The 25,975-nt window shown below is 36.0% G+C and overlaps 1 protein-coding gene across 4 annotated transcripts in view; it reads left to right on the forward strand.

The window, feature by feature from the left end:
• Tenm1 (teneurin transmembrane protein 1) overlaps positions 1–25,975 on the forward strand; it is a 796,988-nt gene that overhangs the window by 622,262 nt on the left and 148,751 nt on the right. For all 4 annotated transcript variants that reach the window (XM_015498499.2, XM_048797132.1, XM_048797133.1 and 1 more), the window contains 2 exons: positions 1,194–1,410; positions 20,987–21,106. In XM_015498499.2, the coding sequence (XP_015353985.1) occupies positions 1,194–1,410; positions 20,987–21,106 (337 nt within the window). The remainder of the gene's footprint in view (positions 1–1,193; positions 1,411–20,986; positions 21,107–25,975) is intronic.

A 25,975-nucleotide genomic window follows, 5' to 3' on the forward strand; every position in this document is an offset into this window, starting at 1 on the left:
ATTTTTTTTTTTTTTTTTTTTTTTTTTGCTTATTGGGTATGAGGTGAAGTGCTCATATGCTCAATTTATCTCTGCAAACCCTTCTCTTTGCACAGAACTCATAGCACTTCTTACATTTCACTACTTTAAGAGTCAGCTGTTTACACACCTATTTTGCCTACTAAGCTCTGAGTTCACAGAAACAAGAAAAGGATTTATTTCTCCCTTTACCTCCCCAAACACCTAACGGTGTTTTTCACCTATTAGATTCTCAATAGTCTCTCCTCCTCATGTAACCCATGTGTTTCCCATTATCTATCGACCAAAGAGAGGAGCCTTTATATGATTTTCTTCTTATTGGTACAATGGTGTGTTTAGGAGTTGGGAGCAAATGGTGAAGGCTCAGAAAATGAAAGAGAGCAACTCACTACATTCATATATCTCAGGTTTAGCAGTAATTGTATCAGAAAACTGCTGTTAGGTATAAGTAAGCTCTAGTTGCTTCTACAGAGTCCTAAAAGAGTGTTTCTGCAATTTTACTATGCTTCAAAATCAGACAGATTAACCAAGCATAATCCTGTGCTCTGTAGAAATTATGATTCAGTAGGTAGACCTCCATCATATGCATATTTAATAAGCTCCTCAGGTAATTGCACATTTGAAAATCACTGCCCTAAATATTTTGTTACCATGAAAATTTCAATTTCTGTTTGGGGAAATATCAGTAGACAACAATATTGGGAGAATTTTTTTTAAAAATACAACCAAATTCAGGTTGGCAAGTACTTGTTATTTGTGTGCTCATAGATGTACAGGGTATGAAGAATTCAGGAGAACTACAAGAAGTACTTGCTATTCTGAAGGAATGGTCTCATTGAAGAAGAAGGACACTTCTAAAGAGTGAGACCTAACAGAATATTCTACCCCAAAGTACGCTTAACTATATAAACTATTCCTTGACTGAAAAATGCTGGAGAATTCCAAAAAGAGAGACTTATGCACAAAATGTTTTGAATTTCTCTGAGGCACCATATAAACTCAGTGAACGATAATTCATGAAATACATGCACATTTAGCAGACTTTGAACTCAAATATGGTTACCTTTATATCTAGATTCTTCTCTATTTTGCATATTTTAAATGATGTTGCTTCTCTTGAAACTAAACATCAGTTTTGGTGGGTTTTTTGTTTGTTTGTTTGTTTGTTTTTCCAGATGGTTTGACCGACTGTGTGGACCCTGATTGTTGTCAACAAAGCAACTGTTATGCAAGTCCTCTCTGTCAGGGATCACCAGATCCTCTTGACCTCATTCAGCAAAGCCAACCCCTCTTCTCTCAGCACACTTCAAGACTCTTCTATGATCGAATCAAATTTCTCATTGGCAAGGACAGTACTCATGTCATTCCCCCAGAGATCTCATTTGACAGCAGGTACATATGTATTTATTTTATTTCTTAATGAACTCTGGTCATGTTTTTCTTCAACTGTGAAAGGAAGATATCTTCTAAATACCAGGTTAATTTCTCATTCCACACAATCCATATTGTTATCTTTCTTTAGACTTCTCTAGAATGCCTAAGTTCTTACCAACTACTGAGAGAGAAATTCACTTCTAGAGATTCTGTATCAGAAAAGTTTGTGTGTGGAGCTGGGGATGTGGCTCAAGTGGTAGCGCACTCGCCTGGCATGCGTGCGGCCCAGGTTCGATCCTCAGAACCACATACAAACAAAGATGTTGTGTCCGCCGAGAACTAAAAAATAAATATTAAAAATTCTCTCTCTCTCTCTCTCTCTCTCTCTCTCTCTCTCTCTTTAAAAAAAAGTTTGTGTGTGTGTGTGTACATGCATATAAACACACACATAAATTTTCATGACAAAAAAGAAGGGAAGTACAATTTGCAAATTTATTCTGTTGACTCCTTGAAACTCTTGAATTTGAAAGGCTAATTTTTTTTTTTATCCAGCTGGGCAAACAAATTATGTAGCTTCATGTCCAGAAACTGGAGTAGATGACTTCATGATGTTTTCCCCAAAGGCCTTATGTAGCTCCACCCCTGTGGCTCTGCCGGTTACAGCCCATATGTCCTCTCTGTTGGTTTATCTCTGCTCAGTTTCCATAGCTATCCTGTGCAGATGTTTCATAGTACAAGCTCAGCTTAATCTTAGGGTCTCCACTGCAGTTTTGTTTTTCTTCTCACATCCCATGCATCACCCTTTCAGAGACTGTTCACAGGCACTCTTATCCTGTTGCAACTTGTCCAGCTTCCCAAGCCTTCCTTTGAAATCTTGGTAGAAACCTCCATGACCTCCTAACTCTAGAATCCTGCATTCCTGCAGAAGTAGCTCCATGTGGATGATACCAAGGTCAGCTGCCATCTTGAACATCAGCCAAGAATCCTGGAACCCTGGCTGCAGCAGCCTCCAGGGACCTGTATGGCTAAGCATGGTTAAAGTTTCAGAACACTTTATGCAACCCAGGTGCCTCCATGGTCTCAAAGGAATTTTTACATTTACTCCTTTGAGCCTAAGATGGGTGTGCTCTTGCCAATTCCTGAGATGCCCTCAAACCATCTTTCTTATTGTGTCTGGGCAAAGTCTTTAGAATTTCTTTAGTATCTGTAATGTCTTTAGCAACCACACATCCTTAGCTAGCCCCAGTTTTACTCACATTTTTCTGATCAAACTGCAAGGTTTTCAAATCTTTCTGCTCCTGATTATCACAATTAACCTGGCTAAAAGCTGCCAGCAATATATGTGTCATTGCCTGAATGCTATGCCACCTAGAAATTTCTTTCACCAGATTAAGAAATTCATCACCTTTAAACTCAGCCTCACAGAAAGTGCCAGAACTCAGGCAAAATGTGGGCAACTTCTTAGTCAGAATATAACATGAATGGCCTCTTGTCTAATTTCCAATACAATCTTTCTCCTCTAAAATCTGAGCCCACTCCTTACTGTCCACAGTCCTATCTGCATTCTGGTCTTCTGAGATCCAACCACAATTGTGAAAGGCTAATTTTAAGTTTTGTTCCATGATGAAAAATGTTTCCATATTAAAGGGTTGGGTGAATCTGACATCCTAATGTGAAATGCAAGACTTGTAAAAAAATGTCTTCTAGGAAACCTCAAATGCATCAATTGTCACTAAGGACCTGAGACCAAATTCATTCTCTTAGGCAAAGAAATTTTAAAACTTGACTGAGTTATTTGACATGCAATAACATTAATTTGCTCATTAATATTCATTGCTTCATGTTCATCAATGATATAATTTATTAATTAGTACTACATTTTGGTAATTCACTGAAGTCAACATTTCCATCTTAAAAATTTCCTCCTCTCTTCATTCTGTAAGTTGTTATGGCTTCCTAGACTATGGCAAACAGAAACTTTTTGTAAAACAGGGAAAATATTTGTCTAGAAGTGCATATCTACACCCTACTCACTTAGTTGAAGCCTGATGAGCATTATCAGTGCCCAAGAATAATTTGGTCAAGTTTGTACTGATATCAGTGATATTCTAAGAATACTGAAACTCAATCTTAAGTGAGAGGAATAATAAGCTCCATGACATAGATATGCATGCCGATGAATTAAATGACACACTGAACTCAAGTAAGGTGAGAAAGTCAGGACCTGAGAGAGAAAAGAAACAAGTCACAGACAAGTACACTTGCAGAAAATAGGATAATGAAGATATGTATGGAAATTTGAAACACTCAATTCCCTTCCCTTCAATTGTCTACTAGAACTCTTATTGAAACTAAAATAATTTTCATTATTTTTATTTTTGTGCAGTTTTGACCTTTTAGGTCTCTGACAGAAATCAAACCCAAATGCCAATATATCACAAGAAAGGACCTTTCTGCCAGGGGATCTTGTCAAAGTTTGCCTCCTTCCAAGAGATTCAGTGAGCCTTATTTTGAAATGTTTCTCCCAGCTCAATAACAACGTAGTATAACTTTCAGATGAGGTGTAGTCATAGTAATTATTTAGATAGTGTAGATTTATTTACTGTACACCAGAGGAACAAAAAGAACAAAAATCAGCATTGTCCACATTTTCCTATTTAAAGTAGAGGTAAGTCATCAACATTGTATTTTTCTCTACACTTAAAAGACAAGTCAGTTTTTAAAAAGTGAGAGAAATAACAACAACCTCCATGACATGGAGATTCATGGAAATGTGTTAAATGACACTGAACCCAAGTAAGGGGAGGAAGTCAGAACCTGAGAGAGACAAGAGACAAGTCATTGTTACCCAGAGCAGGACATTTGAGCAATAAACTTTGAAAAGTCAGAACAAACTTAAACCCCTGCGGTTCAGCTTCATGCTTCAGCAGAGCTTGCCTGCAGCTCACAGAGTGAACAAACCTATTACTTGTGGTGGTTAATGCCCTTCTCCTCCTCCTGGTTTGATTGAGTTTTCCCATTCCTTTGTAAAATGCTCCAAGTTATCATTTGGCTTTGCAAGTCACATTTAAATTCAGAGCGATGGGTCTCCTTCATCCAGTGGTCTCAGCTATTACAGATTTATCCATTCTGAAGAATAGGTGCAGGCCTATTCCAAGGAAAGTAGTTGAAAACAAACAATCTATTTTCTCAAAAAAAATTTTATTTGGGGTATCTTTGGATAGAATAAGTCCAATTCTGATCACATATGTGAATAATAATTGTTACAATCTCTTAAATCTATATAGTACTTTTTCTTTGGATTTCTTTGATACAAGGGAGGATTCATTATTTGAATAAACACACATGGTTCTCCATGTTTGGTTCTCCTAGGTTCAAGAGCTCACAGATTGGAACAGTTTGAATTTTCAGGTTTCAATTCATTTTGTTCTATACAGATAGATCAAAATAGAGCTCCAAATCAAACACAGTTTGTGGTAGATGCTTCAAACTTTAGTTTGCAAAGGCTTCAGGCAAACATTATTTAATTTTATCCTCACAGTACCCCATGAAGTAGGCAATTGTACTATATATATTTTATATATGAATAAACTTAAGTTCAGAGAGGTTAAATAAATTGCCCAAAATCACACAGACCGCAAATTGGCATCGTAGCAACTCCTGTAACCTTTCACTATGCCACAGCTTCCCCGTTTTAGCTTGTCCTTAAAAAAGTCTGATGACATGGTCCAGATCTATCCCAGGTAAACAACATCTGGGTCAACAGAAGAAACTTAGAAACCAAGTGGTTTTTTGTTTTTTTTTAAATCCAGTTCATTTTAATACACTTCAATGACATCATCTGCAAACTTTCAATCAGTGCCAATGAACTACTTTGTAGAAGACAAATTAATTATATGAAATGGGAGTTTTACTGTATGTAAATTGTTAAATTGTTATATATCAGGCCTCATACTGTGCTTTTACATGTGCTATTTCACAAAAACTCTGTATAGCAGGCACTTTTAGTAGCTGTACTTTTTAGGCACGGAAACAAGAATTGAGATGTTAAGTAAGTGACTTGTTCAGGGAAAATCAGAGGGTTAGAGGCAGGATTTGAACCCAGACAGACAAGTGGTAAAAGTCTGGTCTATAAACTAATGTGCTGAGCCACTTTGACTACTTAAAAAGCTGGGGTGACCATCTCCAAAATGGCTTAATACATTCCTGACTATGGGGTTGCTCTCCTCCGACAGATCTAGGACACTTACATGTCATAATCAGATGAACGACTTTGCTTTTTTTTTTTCTTTTGCTGTATAACTGAGAGATAGCTGGGGAGGCAGGTAAAGAAAGCATTGCTACAGGGATGATTTGCCTACTGGCAAAATATGACCCACACAATTGACTTGCTGCCTAGCACTACCACAATCAGAAACCTCTGGAACTAAAGATAGTGGCATACAGGTGACAAAGAGTTGCAAGGACACACAAATGTTAAATAACTGTTCATCCTTGTGCATCCAAGGGAGACTAAACTTTCTTATTCTGAATTTGCTGCACTGGCATGTGAGAGCACATAGAACATGTACCTTTTGTGCCCTATGATTGGTATAATGTCAGTGTGAACATGCAGCTTGCCCACGGTGAAGTCTCTAGCAAACTCGATTTGCTGTTTTTATTTTTTTAATACAATTTACCCTGTAGCCTGTGTTGCTCTCTTTTCTTCAATCTATGTGTTTTCTTCAAACATAACTACAAAGCAAACCACATATTCTGTGTGCTCTGGATGACTTATTATTTTTTAATAATGTAAATAGGTGAACAGAAGCATTATTGATCTTCAGTGTCTAAGCATTTAATCACTATTAATAATGTAAAAGGTTTTTATAAATATGTAAAAACAAGAGTACATTAAACTAAACGACAGCAGTAATTTGCAAAGCCAGACATTTCACTCGCCATCACTAATGGAGAAGTACATTTAAAAAACAAAATCCTACCAGGATTAGTGCAACCACTGACAGCAAGGTCTAGCCAAACTCATTTGTCTATTTTGTAACCATGAAAGAATGATCCCCACATCAATCTACATCAAGTGTCTACATCAGAGGTTGCTTAAAAGCAGCCTACAGATGGCCTGACATTTAGAAGTCAGGAGATCTAACATAAAAATTGGAATACATTTCTTCTCTAGAATTTTTGTCAACCCTAGGCCCATGGACATGACGTAAGTAGTCTGGAGGTGAGGGCCAGCTACCTTCAGAATTAGACATAACACGCCCCTCTAAATCACTATCCACTGTTTCCCTTATACCTGATTCACTTCACTTACTTCCACTGTCATGCCTGGCCCTGCTCTTTGAGCTTCTGACCCCTGCTCTGTACAGTTTCAATAGCTTTCCTTGGAAAGAACTCAAGTATGTATGTATGTGTGTGCATGGATGTGTGTGCATTCTGATATTTTTCCCTGATATAAATCTCATCATTTTTAAATATCATCATTTTTTCTTAATTTTTGAATGATTATTAATGAGTTTTTTAAAAAGATGACCAAACATGAAATAGAAATCACATTAGTGGAAAAATAGGCCTACCCTTAGTTCACAGAGTACTTTCGTACACCTCATGAATAAGTTGGTATATACTCTGCCTCATGAGGCTAATAAATTCCTCTGGGGCCAGGGGTCTTAATATATGGCCCACATATCATGGTGTCAATCCAGGTTCCACCACAATAACAAAAAGTGCACTTTTTATGAGAAGAATGTGTGTGTTGACAGGCATTTGATAACTGTTTATCACTTAGAGTATGTTTTCTGAACAGTTTAAAGATGTAAAACTTCACAGCAGTGTTGCTAAACGAAATTGTGGTGACTTTTCTACCCACCACTTATGGAATACCTACCCTTAGTTGAAAAGTTCTAGAATTGGGACCAAACTTAGTACAACACTAAGAACCTAAAAGCACTCTTAACAGTCTAAAAAATTAAGAAGTTAAACAAGATGATGACTTTCTTCTAGTTCTAACTTTTTGTGGAGTTGTTACATTTCAATTTCTTGATTCATACTGGGATGTACATTGTTAGCTTTGAATTGTTCTCATTACTTAATGTTAAGTTTTGTAAGGACAAGAAAGAAGTCTGATTTGTTCTCTCATTATTTGGATATCTGTTGCTATGTTAGTCAGATTTTCATCACTATGACCAAAATACCTAACAAGGACAACTTAAAGGAAGTAAAGTTTATTTTGGCTCATAGTTTCAGAGGTCTCAGTTCATGGTCAGCCAGATCCATTGCCCTGGGCCTGAGGTAAGGCAGAAATCATGGCATAAGGTGTGGCAGAGGAAAGCTGCTCAGTTCATTTTAACCAGGAAGGAGAGGGAGACGGACAAGGAGAGGGAAAAGGAGAGGGAGAGAAAGAAAGAGAGAAAAGAAAAAGAAAAAAAGGAAGAGAAAGAGGAGGAGGAGGAGGAGGGGGAAGAGGAGGAAGAAGAGCAGCAGCAGCAGCCAGGGACACAATATAGTCCCCAGTGACCTACTTCCTCCAGCCATGCCTCACCTTCCCAAAATTACCACCCAGTAGTCCATTCATATTATTAACCATCAAATTGTTTAATCTACAAATGAGGCTTTTATAATCCAATTTTTTCCACTCTGAACATTGCTGCATTGCCTAATACATGAGCTTTTGGTGGGACATTTCAGATCTAAACCATAACAGTTGCTTTATGGCAAGCTCCTCAAAGTAATATATTAAAATAATGTGTTGTTATTAAATCTCATGATTCTATGGGTCAGAAATACAGACAGACCCACTTGAATCAAAGTGTGAAATATGATATGTCAAGAAATTTGTAATGTTTTGAACAACCCACAATAAAAAATTTTAAAAAAAAGAAAGAAATACAGACAGAACATGGCACAATGGCTCATTTCTGCTCTATGATATTTGAATGCTCAGCTGGAATGACTCAAGTATCTGGGGACTAAAATAACTGGACAACAGCTAGGAATCTTTTCACATACAGTCCTGTTGGCTACATGGGATTCCTATTAGCATAGTAGCAAGCCTTGAATTTGTTAGAACTCATACATGGTGGCTCAGAGCTACAAGAGTGACTGTTATAAAAGACAGGAAATGGAAGATGCTAGTCTATTAAGTATCGTGTCTAAAAATTGTCATGGTGTCATTTGTGTCATATACTATTAGTCAAAGCAGTCAATGATCTTTCCCAGATTCAAGGGGAAGGACATACATCCCAATTCTTGAAGAGATAAGGATCAAAGAATTTTTTACCATCTTTAATCTAGATCCTAACTAGTACCCAGCACATAACAAGTAAAAACTGAATGAAAAATTAAGTGGCTAAGTGGTTTGTTTAGTTATAGTAATTTTGAAATGCAAGTGCTCTTCTCACATTTGCTAATGAAAAAACTCATTTTGGTTGCCGAGAACACACAGATGATATCAGGACCTTAAATAAACCAATTCCCAAATGTAGAATCAGCCTAAACGTAAGATTACATATCTCCAAATAGCACAAGAACTAAATTCGTAAAAGATGAAGTTATTATGTAACATTGCCAAAGTGATGACTTTTTTAAAACTTAAAAGACCTTCCACCACTGTCATAGCCTGCCAATAACTGATATCATTTATGATTTTGTATAAGCATCTACCTTCGATGGGATATATAATCAAAATGTAGTACCAAGAAGAAATTAGGAAATAAGGAGCATTATTAAAAAGTCAGTAGGAAGACTACTGTCAGTTGACTCAATTTGGTATGCATCATTATTGTTTCTCACTAGAAAACCAAAGAGAAGTGCCACCAAACAATTTGAAGTACTACAGATGCCTTAAGTATGGAATTCCTGGCAAACTCCACTTATCCAAGCTCTTCTCTTCTTTTACTACATCCCACTCAATAATAAAATCTTGATTCTTGCTCCTGATTAGTCATAATACCTGGTAATAGCCATAATTGCTTATCATAACTTGTTTAATAAAACATGCTTTTCTGCACTTGGTTGAGCTGGGAATAAATACAATTTGAAATTCTGTGAATAACAAAACAAGTTATAGACCCAAGACTGAGGTCAAAGGAAGCTTGCAGGAAGGTGGTCATTTCTGCAAAAGCTACTTATTGTGAATAAATACAAAGAATTAAGAATAACCATACTTGAAAAATACTAATTATAGACTTAAGTATATTTTTATCAAAATTTTAGTACTTCCAGAGTAACTGATGATTTCATAAGTCCTCAGAAGGAGATAACAGAGATATCAGATTCCTCTGCCATTCTTAATGTAATATTGTACCCTGATATCAATTTATTTTTCAAAAGAGTGATGAGGATATGTATTCATTCATTCATTTAAGAAATATTTCTTTAGAACCTACCCTGTACCAAGAATTATGTGGATGGAGATAAACAAATGAAACACAATCCCCTTTTCACAGAATTTACATTCTAGTGAAAGAGGCAATGAAACGTCAATATTTGATCATTGCACATTGTGCATATATATATATGCAAATTACCATACTGTACAACATAAACATGTACAAATGTTATCTCAGTTAAAATGAAAATAAGAAAAATACATAAATAATTAAAATACTTGCACGTTAAATAACTTCAGTGAACCTGGGACAGAATGTAAAGAAAGCAATGAGCCTGGCACAGGCTGGACAGGAGTTTCAGGGAATGATGGAGACCACATGACATAAAAAACCAGGTTTTTAAAGAAGCTTGAAGTTCATTAACTCAGAGGATCTCAAATTCAACTGATTTGTTAGGGTACACATGTACCCTAAATTGATGCAAGATAAGAGGTATTCTAGCAAATAAGACAAAGTCATTAAACAGTGACAGAAATGAAGCTAACCTGGATATTTTCAGCTATAACATAGAAATGGAACTAATTGATTCAGGTGAGCACAAAGAGCTGTTAAAATTGATACATACAAGAGACTGTTGATGACTTGCAAGAAAAATACAAAGCTTATTTAGGCAGGGAACAGCTTAACTATGCACAAGTAGTTTCATCCTTTGACATTTAAAGCTATAATTTTTTTCTATAATTTAAAGTGTTTGTATTAAAAAATTCTGGGAGAAAACAGATCAATCATCAAAAAAATTTCCATTTAGCACAATAAAGCATTCCTATTAACTACGCTTTGGATTCATTTTATAATAACAGATTCTGTAGTTTGAAGATAATCTATATTAGAGAAGACTGATAATCGTCTCACTCTTGAGATTTATGTACATTAGAATGTTTTTGTTTTTTCTTTTCTTCATTCAGTGATAGGTACTCTACTAGGCTCTGACCTCTCTTCATTATAATGAAGATCACAGACAATAATGAAAAATGTAAATATCAGGAAGGTATAAGTACTGTCAAATGAGATAAAGGAAATTTAGGGACAGAGAATGACCATTATAGACAGAGTGGTTCAGAGAAGCTACTCTGTGGGTGTAACACTAGGGCAGACCCTCATAGCATTCATCTATATGCTAGGTGATTTGGGCTTGAATATTTTTTACCACCTGGACCCATATAAAATAGATTTTCACACAAGCAAGAGCCTGACATTGACATTTAGGAGTCTATTGAATTAAGATTCTGTGCCATTATGTGCAATAGGAAGGTAAAACAAATCTTTCTCAAGAAATTACTACCTATTGTTACTGTACTAGGATTTATTGATAAATGCTTGGAGTGCCTGCCCATCCAGAGAATTTGAATAACTCAGTCAAACTGGATATGCCTTAGAAAAAGAACTAAACGATAGCTCTAGACCATTTAATCATGAAAGGGAAAAAAATAGCAGTTCTTCAACGATTACTTAAACCTAGAAAAAATCCAATATTTAGAAACCACTTACTGATTTGAAGTTATAAACAAAGAAAAGATAAAAGACAGCCTAAATCTTAGAATATTTAAAAGGAAACACAATGTTGTTACAGTATTTAAGCATTCACAGAATTAGTATTCATAGTTTTGTGTATCTATGAGTAACCCCAGAAGATCCATAACATAATCATTCATAATTTTGCTGAGGTACACATTTGGATCCATATGAATTTTGTTTAACTTTTTCATGAATCTGTTTGTTAAAGAACTCTAAGTCTATTTGCTAATAGCAGGTTTTTGTGTATTTTTAATCTAGGAACATGAAAAACATTATACCAGGTACACAACTGAGAGTAGATAAACACACAAAGCAACAATTGCTGAATAAATTAAATAGACTAAGGACTGGAGGAAGCCCTTCACAGAGCATCAACATACTCAAATCTACTTTCTAGTCACCTTTTTTTTTTTTTTTCTAAAAAGAGACACCGCACATAACCTGCCCACATTTGGGAAAGGTATCCAAGCATGGTTTGGCTTGGACATATGTCCTTGTGTTCTGCTTTATCATTGCACCTTGCTTTCCCTGAGCAACCTCCTTTCTTCATAGCTTCTGCAGTTGTTGTCCTAAGTAGGGAGAAAAGTTGTTGATAGTTGCTAATAAAGCACTTTGATCTCATTTATGTGAAAGGTGTTACTCGTGTGAAAACAGGCTCTCCTGATTTTCAGACAATGATTTTGTCTAATGCTATAATTCATGAAACACATGTTCAAGACACATTTTAAAAATTACAAAGTGCTGAAGGTTCCCAGATTTATAGTGTTGGCTAGCTTCCGAAATCAGCAGTCAACACCTAAAGGTACCAAAAAGAAAGAATGTGCGACTTTCACTTCTTTGCAAATGCTCTTAGAAAAAAGTCTGAAAAGAAACCAGAAAGTAAATCTTCAAAATGTTATTCAATCTGATTATTTATGATATTTTGAAACTTAGATATTTTCAGATGCTTAATAATTAGTAATACCAGTAGCTATCTACAACTTACCTCAGTGTGATAGTTATTTTCTAATATTTTATCTTTCCCACTTTCTGCTCAATTAAAATCAAAAGTCAAAAGGCTCAAATCCTCATTACCTACTTCTCAGCCACGATACATGTTTGCAGTGACTCTAGCTAATTAAATCATCTCATCTTGTCCCTAGAGAGGGAAGAACCAATGCATGTTTGGGGATAAAGAACGAATAACGTTCTGTAGTTCCTTTCCACTATACACCCTGCACAAAGAAAGTGTTCAGCAGTTGGTAGATTTCTGTAGGTAATAATTTCCTAGGGATATCACCATGTTTGTAGGTGAGCACTTTTAATTGTAGCCACATTATTTACATCTAGACAGAAAGATCTGAAGTACAGCTCAGGCTCTTTGGAGTCCAGATCAAGAGACCTCCACCACTCCACCACTTATTACTGTAACAATATTGTGCTTCCTTTTAAATATTCTAAGTTATAGGCTGTCTTTATTTTTTCTTTGTTTATAACTTCAAATCAGTAAGTGATTTCTAAATAACGGATTTTTGTAGGTTTAAGTAATTGTTAAAGACCTTTTTATCTTGAATTTTTTTAATCCTAAATAAGCTTCTTCATATTTAAAACAGACCTAACAGTTGTCCCACTCAGGGTTATGTGGATATTAAGTAAAGAAAGTGTCTTGCATAGTAGCTGGCTCAGAGTAAGTATGTAATGTTTTTTTAAAAAATATTTATTTATTTTAGTTGTAATTGGACACAATACCTTTATTTTAATTATTTTATATGTGGTGCTGAGGATAGAACCCAGGGCCCCGCATGTGCTAGGCAAGCACTCTACCACTGAGCCACCACCCAGCCCTGTAATGTTTTATATATACAATTACATCATAATTATCAGCATTCAGAAAATAATTTTCAGGATCAGAAAACAATCTGGAAGGTTCAGTTGTAAATATGGTCATTTCACCGGGTGATTTATGATATCTTTGTGTGGTGATAGAGGACAGAAATAAAGTATGATAGTTATTTTCTAATATTTTATCTTATTCCCATTTTACATAAGGAACAAATGAAGCTCAGAGTAATTCTGTTTTGTAGGAAAAGTAAGAGTGGTGATGCTAGCAAGACAGAGCTAGAACACAGTGGCTACAGCTAGGCCAAACATTTTTCTCATGGCAGAAAAAATAATTCATGCTCAGGAAATAGCCAACAAGAAGGACCTGGCCTATATTTAATGACTCTCCATTATTTGAAAGGCAGATCAACAGAGAAGTGTCAGGAGAGGTTAATGAGGTTAACAAAACCTCATAAAGCTGATTACAAAGATAAACCAATTGAGTAATGTGTAGAACAAGCAAAACACAAACAAAAAAAATTAACTTCAGACTATTCAAGAGTTGCAAGGGCTTACAGGACAAATATTTCATATTCAAATTCTGGACAAAAGTAATCATGTGTCTAAATGAAGCAAACTGGCACTTATGCAGTCCTGAAAATGTGACTGTGTCGTCAGTTTTCTTATTGCTTCAAAACACTTGATCTTTTTCCCATTACTTTGGGGATCTCAGGCATCCAAAGCAAGCCTACTTTTGACAAGCAATTACCAGGGCAGATGGGAAAATAGCCACCCTACCTCAGGGTGAGTGCCCCCATTTTGTTTTACTTGAAACATCACTAGCCATGAGGAAAATAATTCTGCTTAAAAAGCTATCTGCATTTTCAATAGCACCACATTTCCCTGAGCCCTAGAATGTTGATGGGTAATGCTCCCAGCTGCTTTTAGTGTTACCTATTTGGTAGGTATTATTTATTTGGGCTAGTGATCAAAGGGGTAGGATTAAATCAGCCTGCTATATTTAAGTAAAAACTAATGAGATTTTGTTGGGTTTGCATATGAACTTTCACTGCATTCACATTTTTAGAACATGAAAACCAGTTCATGCTAGAACATTAGGTGTTTTCATGGTGCTGCACCAGCTTAGATAATGTGTATAAAAAACAGCATGTGTTCTATTGGAACCCCTCCCAAAATATGGATATTAGAAACCTCAAATATATTTAAATTATAAAATACCAAATAGTAATTTTGTGATGATATATAAAGACATAATGAAGTTAATGTGCATAAATTAAGCATTTGAGGAGAGCTATTCATTCATTTCTCCCAATAACATAGGTGCTATTTAATCCCCTGAAGTAGTCAATTATCAAACAAAACTCTCATGATGAGATGGTCATAATGTAAAATCCAGAATGTTGGCTTCTAATAAATGAACTGGTAAGGCATCTGTCACACTGGAGCCTCACAGTAGTCTCTGAAACCCTGGAAGAAGTGCCATGAGAATGGGTTGCAAGTACATTATAACTTTATTCAAAAATAAAATTTGAGTTGAAATCCTATGAATCTTTCTTAAGCCCCTGTCGGGTACTCCAGGCACTGGGAAGGACACAAAGAAAACCACACAGTCCTTATCGTAGAGTGACTAATAGGAAAGACAGATCTATAACTGTCATCCAAGATAGGCTGTGACAAGTGTAATAACATGGGTACAAGCACTGTATAATAGAATAATAGGAGTGAGGGAGAAATTGGCGTTTTTTAGGATAGATAAATTGGGTTAAAACATATTTCCATTTCATGATCTCTGGATTTGAAGGGTCCCCACAGTTCATTTTATAGTTCAGCCAGCACTTTGTGGTGACAGTTTTACTACAGCTCCCCAAATTACAGTTGTTGCAAACCTTTTTCCAAAGGTTAATGTGGAGGAGTTAAAATTCATGTCACAGATTTTATATGGTAAGATTGTGAATCAGTTGTTGATTTGCCTTCCTTTATGTGGTTTATGCTTCCTGCCTTCTTCCCCAGGAGTTTATACACCTTAATTGGCTGATTATGCTATGATTTTGCTTTTACTAAAGCAGCGATTCTCAAAGTTTGGCCTTTAGACCAGCAGGATCAACATCACTTAGGAACTTGTTAGAAATGCAAATTCTCAGGTCCTATACCAGACCTATTGCATCAGAAACTCCACTCCAGGGATAAGGCCCAACAATCTGCATGTTAACAAGCCCTCCAGGGAATTCTGGCACATGGCCCACAGGATCAAGCTTGAGAATCACTGGTCTATAGGAAAGATTACCAAGAAGGACTGCCAGAGTCCCACAATGGCACTTTAAAGAATAGGCCCTTTTAGTCATTACATGAGGACACTGGATAATAGAAACATCATAAGCCCTTTGTCCTAACCATCAGGGTCCCTAGAAGCAGTGCTTTAACCCAAATGATACAATCAATGACTGTGGGATTTAAGTTATAATAAGCCCAGGGAGCAACCCTCCAACCACATCTCATATGCAGTAGGTTTCTGTCCCTTGAAGAATCAAGCCAACTGACAGCTCCTCAAGGAATATAAAGGGCAGGATTCAAACACTAGTGAGCAGAGAATTCTTATGGCTTCTCCCAGCCCAGGCCTTCTCAATGCTATCTCTTGACCAGAGCTGTCAGCTTTTGAAAAGGATTTCATCTGTTCCTATGGAGAAAACAGCCTAACCTGCCCACCTGCTGCTAGGTCCCCTGCTGGCTAGGTCCTTGATTTTGAATGTAACCCTTCAAAAGTAGCTTATGCTCATGTTTGCAACAAAGCAAATAGCTGTAACTTCCCTAGCCCTGAGCCTCATTTTCCTTACGAAAAATTCTAATCAGAAATACAATGCAGTAAATTACATCTTCTTTCAGCAATTTAGTTTTCAGCCTTGTTTTCAAACCAACTTTTGTGCTTCAGGTTAATGTTGTTGCCTGAGGTGTTGAATGAATATTGGAAATTTGACACAGAAGACAAAAGACAACAAATAAGGGAAAAGGAGAATGGAACCAAGAGTTGATTGAAGGCTAGGGATAATTTGACTATACCTTGAAAATAGCAAATACAGAATGAATTAGACCTTTTGCATCAGGGCTGTCTAACAAGCAGCTTGTTAGTTAAATAAGGCTCTCAGTAAAGTGTATTCTGACTTGTATTTCTCAAGTTGCCCTATTCTTCATACCAAGTTCCAAAGACTTGGAAGATTCACCGTTTAGTTAAAGTGGAGAAGCAATTCCTTTGGGGTACTGCTTTAGCATAGTGACAGCAGGTAGACAGTTTGGCAGCAGCCTGTATTCTCCAGAGAATAGGGAAACAGACACTTGTGAGGGATGATCTTCCCCATGCATGGTTTTTAAGTCACATTGGACATGCCCATCTAAGTTCAAGTTATTTTGCTATGACCAACAACATCAGGGAGAAGTTCTTGTTTTTAAAGGTTCAAGGAAGCAAAGCATCCCATCCATGTCTGTGAATCAAAGGAGAGCTCCAGGCAAAGAAGAAAAGCATGCAGTGTGGGCACACATGTGTACACGTGTGCACACGCATGAACACACACATACATACATACAACCAACACAAAAGACAGTTACAGCTGGGCATGGTGGCGCACTCCTGGAATCCCAGCAGTTTGTGGGGCTGACGCAGGAGGATTGCAAGTTCAAAGCCAGCCTCAGCAAAAGTGTGATGCTAAGCAACTCAGTGAGACCCTATCTCTAAATAAAATACAAAATAGGGCTGGAGATGTAGCTCAGGGGTCAAGTGTCCCTGGGTTCAATCCCCAGTAACACCCCCCTCAAAAAAAGGCAATTAAAGTGGACAGATACCTGCTGTACACATGTGTTTGCCCATCCTCATGGCAGTCTAGACAGCAGCTCCTGTCATCTGACTTGAAAGATTCTGAAGATTTCTCTATATTATTGAATTGAAAAAGTCTCAGAAAAACATGGGCCCTTGAATAGGATTCAGATTGTGCTAGTTTTGATGTGGCAAAACTAAGAGTTCAATATGTTTTTGAGATAGGCAATGGATGGGCCAAGTCAGATTGTTTAATTTAGATGTGATGCAAGGAAGCAGGGACTCTCCAGAATAGGAAATTGGGAGGAATGCCAATGGGGATAAAGAAAAACACAGGAATCAGAATTGTGGTACTATCAAAGACAGACCCCTGCCATATACACCTCACTATTCAGCTAGGGTTTGTCCGTATTATAGAGGCTTCCCTGGATCTGAGAAGGATAATTAGAACAAGTTGTATAAATGGGGAGAAATTACATTTAATGCTGGTGTGAATCAGAAAACACAAGCTAGAGACATAGCTACTTGTCCACAATTAGGAAGAAAATTGAGTTTAGAAGCTGGAAGTTCATAAAATGGTGGTTGAGCTGAACAAAGTGGCATAACATACCATATTAAGCAAGAATACATACAAATTCTCCCTACGGATCATTTGTAGTTGGTATAGCCCCAGGAAGTGAGTAGATTCAAGAGCTTTCTTTTTGAGATAGAGTTTGCCTGAGAAGTAAATTTTCCCCTAGGTTTCTACATGGAGTGTCAGTCAAGATTATTGCAAATTAACAAGAATACTTTAATACTGTCCCCAAATTTAGATAATTTATACTGACTTTGGATGACTGATATTGGTCAAAGATTATAGTAAGAACTAGTAATCCAGGAATGAAAAGAGCTAAGAGTTATTCTTGTGAAAAATGGATGACATGGAGTGTGTAAATAATGGGAGCAAATGCAGCAAGATACAAGGAATCTTAGAACATTTAAAGTCTAATACATTACAAAGAGAGTTCAATACTGATAAATGTGGAATAATAAGTTTTATGGGGCTTTATCATATGCTGTAAGTTAGTGTGGATCATAAAATATGAGGAATAAAAAAGTAGGGGAGTTGAAAGACAAGTCTGTGCACATTATTTATGAATGATGAAGAGTGAAACGAATGAAAAGAAGAGCAGGTAGAGAATGTCTTGAATAATGATGACTTTGATGAGTCATTATCACACAAATCTGTGTGCTTCATAAAATATGAGGAATATTAAGGAGCAGAAGAGTCAAAAGACAAGTCTTCTCAGAGTGAGATACAGAATGAAGGAAGAGAAGAATACAAGGGAAATGCACAGAATAATGATGACTTTTATGAGACTTTCACTCACCAGCCTGGATCCTTCATAAATATAAGCCATATAGAAAATAAAAAAAGCAGCAAAACGAAGAGACAGATCTGTGTCTGTCATAAAATATGAGGAAATAATGCCAACTAGGCTTGACAAAATAAAAACAAAAATAATTGAACCTACTACAGCTGTGGAAAGACACAATGTCTAGATTAATGTGAACAAATAAAATGAGCAAGTGTAGAATTGTCTTTCCAATAGGGAATCAGCAAGCACCTAGGTAAGTGTTACTATCGCAAAGTCCACCTTGTTAGCTAGTAGCAAGGTTTGGCAAGTTCATAATCAATCCCTGCCAAACCCCCAAAACCACCATAGAGACATAGCTACTTGTCCATAATTAGGAAGAAAATTGAGTTTAGAAGCTGGGAGTTCATAAAATGGCAGTTGAGATGAACAAAGTGGCATAATATACCATATTAAGCAAGAATATATACAAATTCTCCCTACGGACTGGGGTTCAGGAAACAATGTTTAATTTTTAAATGATTTGGCCTTCCAAACACACAGTTTCTTTTCAGTCTCTCCAAATCTAGTCCCTGTGTAGTTCATAGGAGATTTTCACAGCTTATTTCCACTTAATATATACCCCTCTTGTCCAATATTGCTTTCTAAACACCTCTACAAGTTTACTATATAAAACCAGAAATGTGGGGCTTGTGTTGTAGCTCAGTGGTAGAGCACTCACCTAGCATAGGCAGGGCCCCAGATTCAATCCTCAGCACCACATAAAAATAAAGAAATAAAATAAAGGCATTATGTCCAACTACACCTAAAACATAAATTTAAAAAAACAGAAATGTCCTTTATTTTCATTTCTTCTCACATTGAACTTGGAAACTGGGATCAAATTTGTCAGGATTAGTTCAAATTCTAAAACTCGAGGACTTCAAATATCTTTGCTATTAGAACAAATGGGATTTCAAAATGATACAGAGAGAAAAAAAAATAAAAAAAATGATACAGAGATTGGAAAAATCAAACATGGAAATAAAGCAAGTGTCCATATGCCATTTACATGCCATTCAGAACCATGATTTGCATAATTCATGGGAAGAAGAAAGCCACTGATCTATCACTAAACAAGAAATGTTGGTCTGAGAGCTCAGATATATACACAAACACTAATAGCAATAATTATACTAGCTTACCTTTGTGTAATACTTAATGGTTTATAATTTGTGTTAGGGAAAAGCCTTAGGTAATTCAGGATAAATCCTATTAGCATAATTTATAACCAATTCCTCTGATTGCAGTAGAACTTAGTAATGAGGTTTATCGGCTGAAAGATATAAAACAGACTTTGTTAACTGTCTTTTGCTTATTTGGAGGAGTTTTGGTTTTTCTGCTTTGTTTTGTTTTTCCTCAAGTGATCCTTGTGTCCTTGAGCCTTTAGATACTTCCCTTGGCTTGCTGATTCTGTTAGATAAATATATAATCCCAGGGTGAAATTATTAGCATTATTCTGGAAAGCCATGTTGGCCAAAATAACATGGCCCCTTTTAATCCAAGATTGAGCTGCCCAGGATACCCCAAATCCCAGTTGGAGAAAAAAAATGACATTTGTGCCCTAGAAAAAAAACATTGACCTTGTTCAACCTTCCTCAACCCTGCCAACTCCAACTATAAAATGCATAGCCAAGAGCTAAGAGCTGCCAAGACTAGGATTGGACTCTAGTGAAAAAGCTATCTCCTCCCCCACCCCAAATAATGGTAGACCAGTGAAAAATCTTTGCTTGGAATTTGTCCCAGGGCCCTCTTCTTAACTGCCAGACTCCAGGAATTTGTTACAGCTTGTCAGCCAGGCCAGAGTTGAAAGTAATGGACATTTTAGTGGACTGTCCCTGAGGAACAGCCCTATTTCGGGGTTAGTTTAATGGAATCCCATTCTTTGGCAAGGATGAAGCTCATTTGCTTAAAGAGGAAATGTCCTGATATATTTTATTAAATTGGGCAAGAATAATAGGATGCGATAGTCAGGATTGTGTCTCTTTTGCAGGCTTTAATTTAAGGTTCACCACCTATGTTTGTTTGGTTGTGTTTTTTTTTTCCCAGACAAAGTTATGTGGCAGTGTGCATCATGAATATTAAAAATTTTCATACCTTTGTATGTAAATGCACAGAAAATGCACATAACAAATTGATACTGCCTATTACTACTGGTGAAAACACTAGAACAAGGAAGTGGGGGAGAGGTGGTCAATAGGACTTTTGTCATATTTATAATGTATTTATGTATTAACTAATGCAATTAATTTTGATTTTGATGAAAGGAAAGTGTCCTTCCACAACTAGGGCTCTTTCCCAAAGAAATAAGAAATTCCATGTAGAAAAAAATAAGAAACAACTAAACATCCTAAAACAAGGGGTGAGATAAACATGTTTTGAGGTACCATTTTAAAGGTACATTATATAATAACAAAATTGTATATTGATGAACTTCTAATTACATTGGTTGATGTTGCTAACCATTCAGAGATCTACCTTTTCTATGATCCCAACTTTGATGGCTAAAAAAAGTACACATAACCTCCTCAAGATGTTATTAGTACTTATTACTGATTGGCAAAATTATTGTTTTCTTGGTTTTACTTGACTGTTTTCAAAAGTTTCAAAATCTTGGCTTCTAGATTTAGCTTTAATGTGCTTTGTTATTTGCCTTTGGTCTTGTGTTTCAGGCGTGCCTGTGTGATTCGAGGCCAAGTGGTGGCTGTAGATGGAACCCCTCTTGTGGGGGTGAATGTCAGCTTCTTGCACCACAGTGATTATGGGTTTACCATCAGCCGGCAGGATGGAAGGTATGACATTATTGCTTCTGACCATTGTGGGAACCAAGTACTGACTTCTACCCATGAGTAAATGTAGGGCTGAAGATGATACAATGGTAGTAAGCCCATCTCCCATTTATATCTAGAGAAGTCGTTGGTAATATTTATTTCCTCCATATCTCTTTGTAAGTCAAACCAAACTACTCTTCTAACTTTTCATGGTTATTCTCAAGTGTTCTTGAAACTCAGGCTATGTGAAAACTTTTTTATCTTTAATCTATTTCCATTTATAATTCCAACTTAAGTTCAGTGAGTTGATGGAGATAATAAATAGGGAACTGAGAACACTCTGGCTAGTCTTCCAAAATAGGCCAAAATATTTCAGAAATAAACATGTCCAAAAAGTTTCTTCCAAAAGTTCAAAATTTAACCATACTAAAAGGATTTTTTTCCATGATCTTAAACTTTTTATGAAAAAATTATAGATTTACAAGAAGCTGCAAGAGTAGTACATAGAGGTCCCACATACCCTTTGACTAATTTTTTCAAAAGTTAAAAGGATTTTTTAATGTGTCCTATTTGCCTAGTGACTGCAACTGATTGACAAGCATGGCCAGCCTATATAACTGTAATGAGTTAAACTTGATCATCAACTAGCCAATGACTTTTTAAGGGCTTCTCTAGGTTCTCTGAGACCTGGGAAGTGAGACCTCCAAGTAAAACATTTCTTCCTGGAAAATGATTTACTCACAAAAACATTTTTGTTGCTGTCATGTAGATAGACACTTATTCAGAATATTTGAGTCAATAGGCCATGTGTCTATCTTGAAGGTACCTATTTATAACTCCAGGGAATATTGTAATAATGGTCTTGAGGTTCCCTGTTCTCCAGGTGGCTACCATTAAAGTGTCCTACTTATAACAAGGCACTTCAGTACTTATAAAAAAGACCTGAAGGCTAGGAGCTTTATCACAATATGAGAGACTATCTCATATTAAGAACCCATAGTCATACCTTATTAGTCCTAACCATTTCAGAAATGCTAATTTTTCAGCTTGGGCTGCACTAAATTTACTTTTTCAATTGCCTGTCAAGAAAGTGCTTATAAAAAATTAGTTAAAGAAGATAAGGAAGTTTTAACCTACTTAAGAAAACAAACCATTTTTAAAGAGTTTAGTGAATTATTTGAATGTAAATTGCATTGCTAATAGTAACTAGCCATCTATTCATTATAACAAGCTCAGCAAAACCACTTTGGTAGTAGATAGTACTACACACACACACACACACACACACACATACACACACACTATATTCCCTGTCAAATATTCGATAATTGGAACTCTTTATAAATTCAAATGGACCTTTCTCCCAATTAGATTGAATGATGGGATTTTTGTAGTTCACTTATTGGTAACTGGTTCACAAAACTAGCCTCTCCCTTGTGAGCATCTTTAATCATCTGGCATAAATTGAGAAATAGATTACTTTTATAATAGAATATGCTGTCTAGGACATTTGACTTCTCATGACTTTATTTTTTTGTTTTGTTTTGTTTTTTTAAGCTTAGATACAAAAGTTTTAGTGAATTATTTGATATTTACAAAAGGATCTTAATGTCCAAAAAAATAAGAATTTGTTTTCAGATTACAGAGAATATTAAAAGGGTAATTTTGTTGTTATTTTTGTGTTTTTATTTTTAAGTTAAGTGTCAAGACCCTCCTCTGCTGAGCTGTCTGTGAGCACTAGGTTTATGTAGATGACAGCTACTAGCCAGAGTCCCCTGTGGCAATAACTCTCCTCTCAGGCACAATAAAGGGTGTAAGTGTTCAAAAAATGTACCCCAAATGCCAACCAGATTGTCCCACTGTCATTTCTTGAATATAAAATGACAGCATGATGAAAGTTTCCATTTATATGTCTCTGCTTATTACTACCTCAGATTAAGTACACTTCAAAAATAGAAAATCATAAGGAAAATATACCTGAGGGTGAAAGATTTTAGAAAGGCTGAGGTTAGCATTTTGATACCTAGTAGAGACAGTATGATATGTGAAATGCTGAAAGAGGCCTCTATCTCCCAATATCAAGCCCACCAATCTGCTGCAGTGGTGACACTGCATTGGGTTAAGCTATTGGCTTTTTCAAAGTCCACCTTAAATGCAAATATCTTGTGTGGGATATAGAACTACCTACCCCATTATCAACACCTTACTAATTGACAGCTTCCCTGGGAGAACTAGAAAATATATATATTTCACACATACACTGACACATACTTGTATATATGTCATGGAAACAAAATGAAGAAGATAAAACAAAAAGATGGTGGTAGAAGACTGAGCCATTTGAAAGTATGAAGAACAGATATTCAGATAGAGAGGGACCAGCAGAGCAGAAAAAACAAGTCTGAAATAAGAACATTTATGAGTGTCTCCTATGTGACATATACTTTCATTAATGTCCTTCTATCTTCATCCTCACAATCCTATGAAGTCAACATTATTTTTGTCTGCCCTATTTGGCAAATGAGAAAGCATCTCCATATTAACACAGCTAATAAGGGTAGAGACCAAGATTTGAACCCAGGTAATCTGGATTGTATCTACTATGATTTACCAACTTCCATCTGAGATATAACAACTGGTACTCAATAAAGTGCTGAAAGATAACTATTCATAAATAGTTCAGTTAATGATAATCAAAATAGGTGAAGTGGTGGCTTTCTTAAATAGTTGCTTCAGAAACATTAAATCCCTCAAGAACTTTGTTTTAAAGACTGGAAGACAAAGAGAATATTCCCTCTGATTGCCCTCAAGATAAAAGTTTGTTAATTTAGGGGTACCATAAGGCATTGAATAGGCTTCAACCATCTTCCATCCATGGATAAGACTAATTTGACATATTATGGACTGACAACAATCTGCAAACAAATACTCTCCCTTGGGTCTTTTATATCCACTCTCATATGACTTGGAAACCTGTTTTTTTAATGATCCATGCAAATGGATAGGATTTATGGTAGGAGAAATCCCAAAGAATTAATCATTCAGAGATCATTCTATTTGGTCTATTTAGCATTGTAATGGTTTAGAGAGATTTTTTTGGCCATAGATCCTGCTTCTACCTTCATGTCCACTAATGAGTAAGTTGGACAGTGTGTACTATGTATAACAGCTAGGTGGGAAGAAAATAAGTATATCAGGGCTTTCCAGGGAAATATATATATGTCTGTATGTATGTATTATTATATATATATATATATATATATAGAGAGAGAGAGAGAGGTAAGAGGAGATTTCAAGGAATTGGTTTACTTGATTGTGGGCCTGGCAAAGCTATAGAGCAGGATGGCAGAATGAAAACCCTCAGAAAGGAGGTGAAACATCAGTCTTGAGGCAGAATTTCTTCTCCCTCATAGAAATATCAGTTATATAACTGATTGGATGAGACCTACCCACGTTATCAAGAACAATCTCCTTAAAAGTCAACTGTAAGATATGAACCACATCTGTAAACCACATTTACCGCACCACCTAGGTTGGTGTTTGGTTGAATAACTTGATACTATAACCTAACCAAGTTGATACATAAAAGTGTTGTCATATGAAACCTAGATGAAGTTCTAAGAATTTAAAAATCAAATCTGTTCATGGAGATAATCAAGAGTTGGCCTAGGGGCTGGGGTTATAGCTCTGTGGTAGAGCACTTGCCTAGTACATATAAGGCACAGGGTTCGATTCTCAACACCACATAAAAAAGAAATAAACAAAATAAAGATATTGTTTCCATTTACAATTAAAAATATTTTTTAAAGATTTGGCCTATTGTCCAACTACAAGAAAAGAAAATAAATGGTAAATTTAGTAGGGCATTTGATTTAATTTGAGAAAGTCAACATTGGTTGAGTCCTTACTATATGCTTGAACCTAAGTCTTATCTCATTTATTTATTTGTAGTAGTATCTAAGAGATATACCACATTGGTTCTATTGTATTAATAAGAAAACTTGGGTTGTGGCTCAGTGGTAGAGCACTTGCCTTGCATGTGTGAGGTACGGGTTTGATTCTCAGCATCAAATATAAATAAATGAATAAAATAAAGGTCCATAAACATCTAAAAGAAAATTTTAAAAATAGAAAGAAAACTGCAGTTTATGGAGGTTAAATAATTAATCCAAAGACACAAAGTTAATATGATAGAGCTGAGATTTGAACTCTGATATATATGAAGCCAAATAATACATGATGCCCACAAAACAAATGACTGCCCAGCCTGGTTAATCTTTCTACAAGTAGAGAATAATTGTCAGATACAGATGTACTTGTTTGAATAGTTTAGTTTTGTGTTTGTGTTTGGTTTTTTTGTTTTTAAATAAATAAACCCTTTAGTTTTAAGAAGTCAAGAGTGAATGTTTGGGCAAAGCCAATAAACTTGCCCAAGGACACAATTAAATCTATGTAGAAGATGAACTAAAGGAAAGGCTTCCTGACAAGCAGTGTTGGATTTTCCCCACTACACTTGTCTTAAACTGCTCCCTTATTATCATGAATTCAGCTTCTCTGTCTTAAACAATAAGCCATTTGGTTTTTCTTTTTTAGTTCAAACCTAGATTGTTTTCTGAAGCTAACACATTTCTTGAAATCCTCTTTTTGGAAACTGCCTTAATATTGCAGCTACTTCACTGAAAAAGCAACAATAAAAAATACAGTGTTATCCATCCTTTGTTACTGTCCATTTATCTTTACCTGGAAGATTTTTGCAATAAGAGATGATGGGTAATACTATAATAAATATAATAAATGTCATAGAAAGGGAGTGATGAGATGTCCATAATTAAGTCTGATTCCCTATCAGGGCTTTTTATCATTGAAGAAGTGTTTTACTGAAAGATCTTT

The sequence above is a fragment of the Marmota marmota genome, unplaced genomic scaffold (genome assembly GCF_001458135.2).
Source record: "Marmota marmota marmota unplaced genomic scaffold, marMar, whole genome shotgun sequence".
NCBI lineage: Eukaryota > Metazoa > Chordata > Mammalia > Rodentia > Sciuridae > Marmota > Marmota marmota.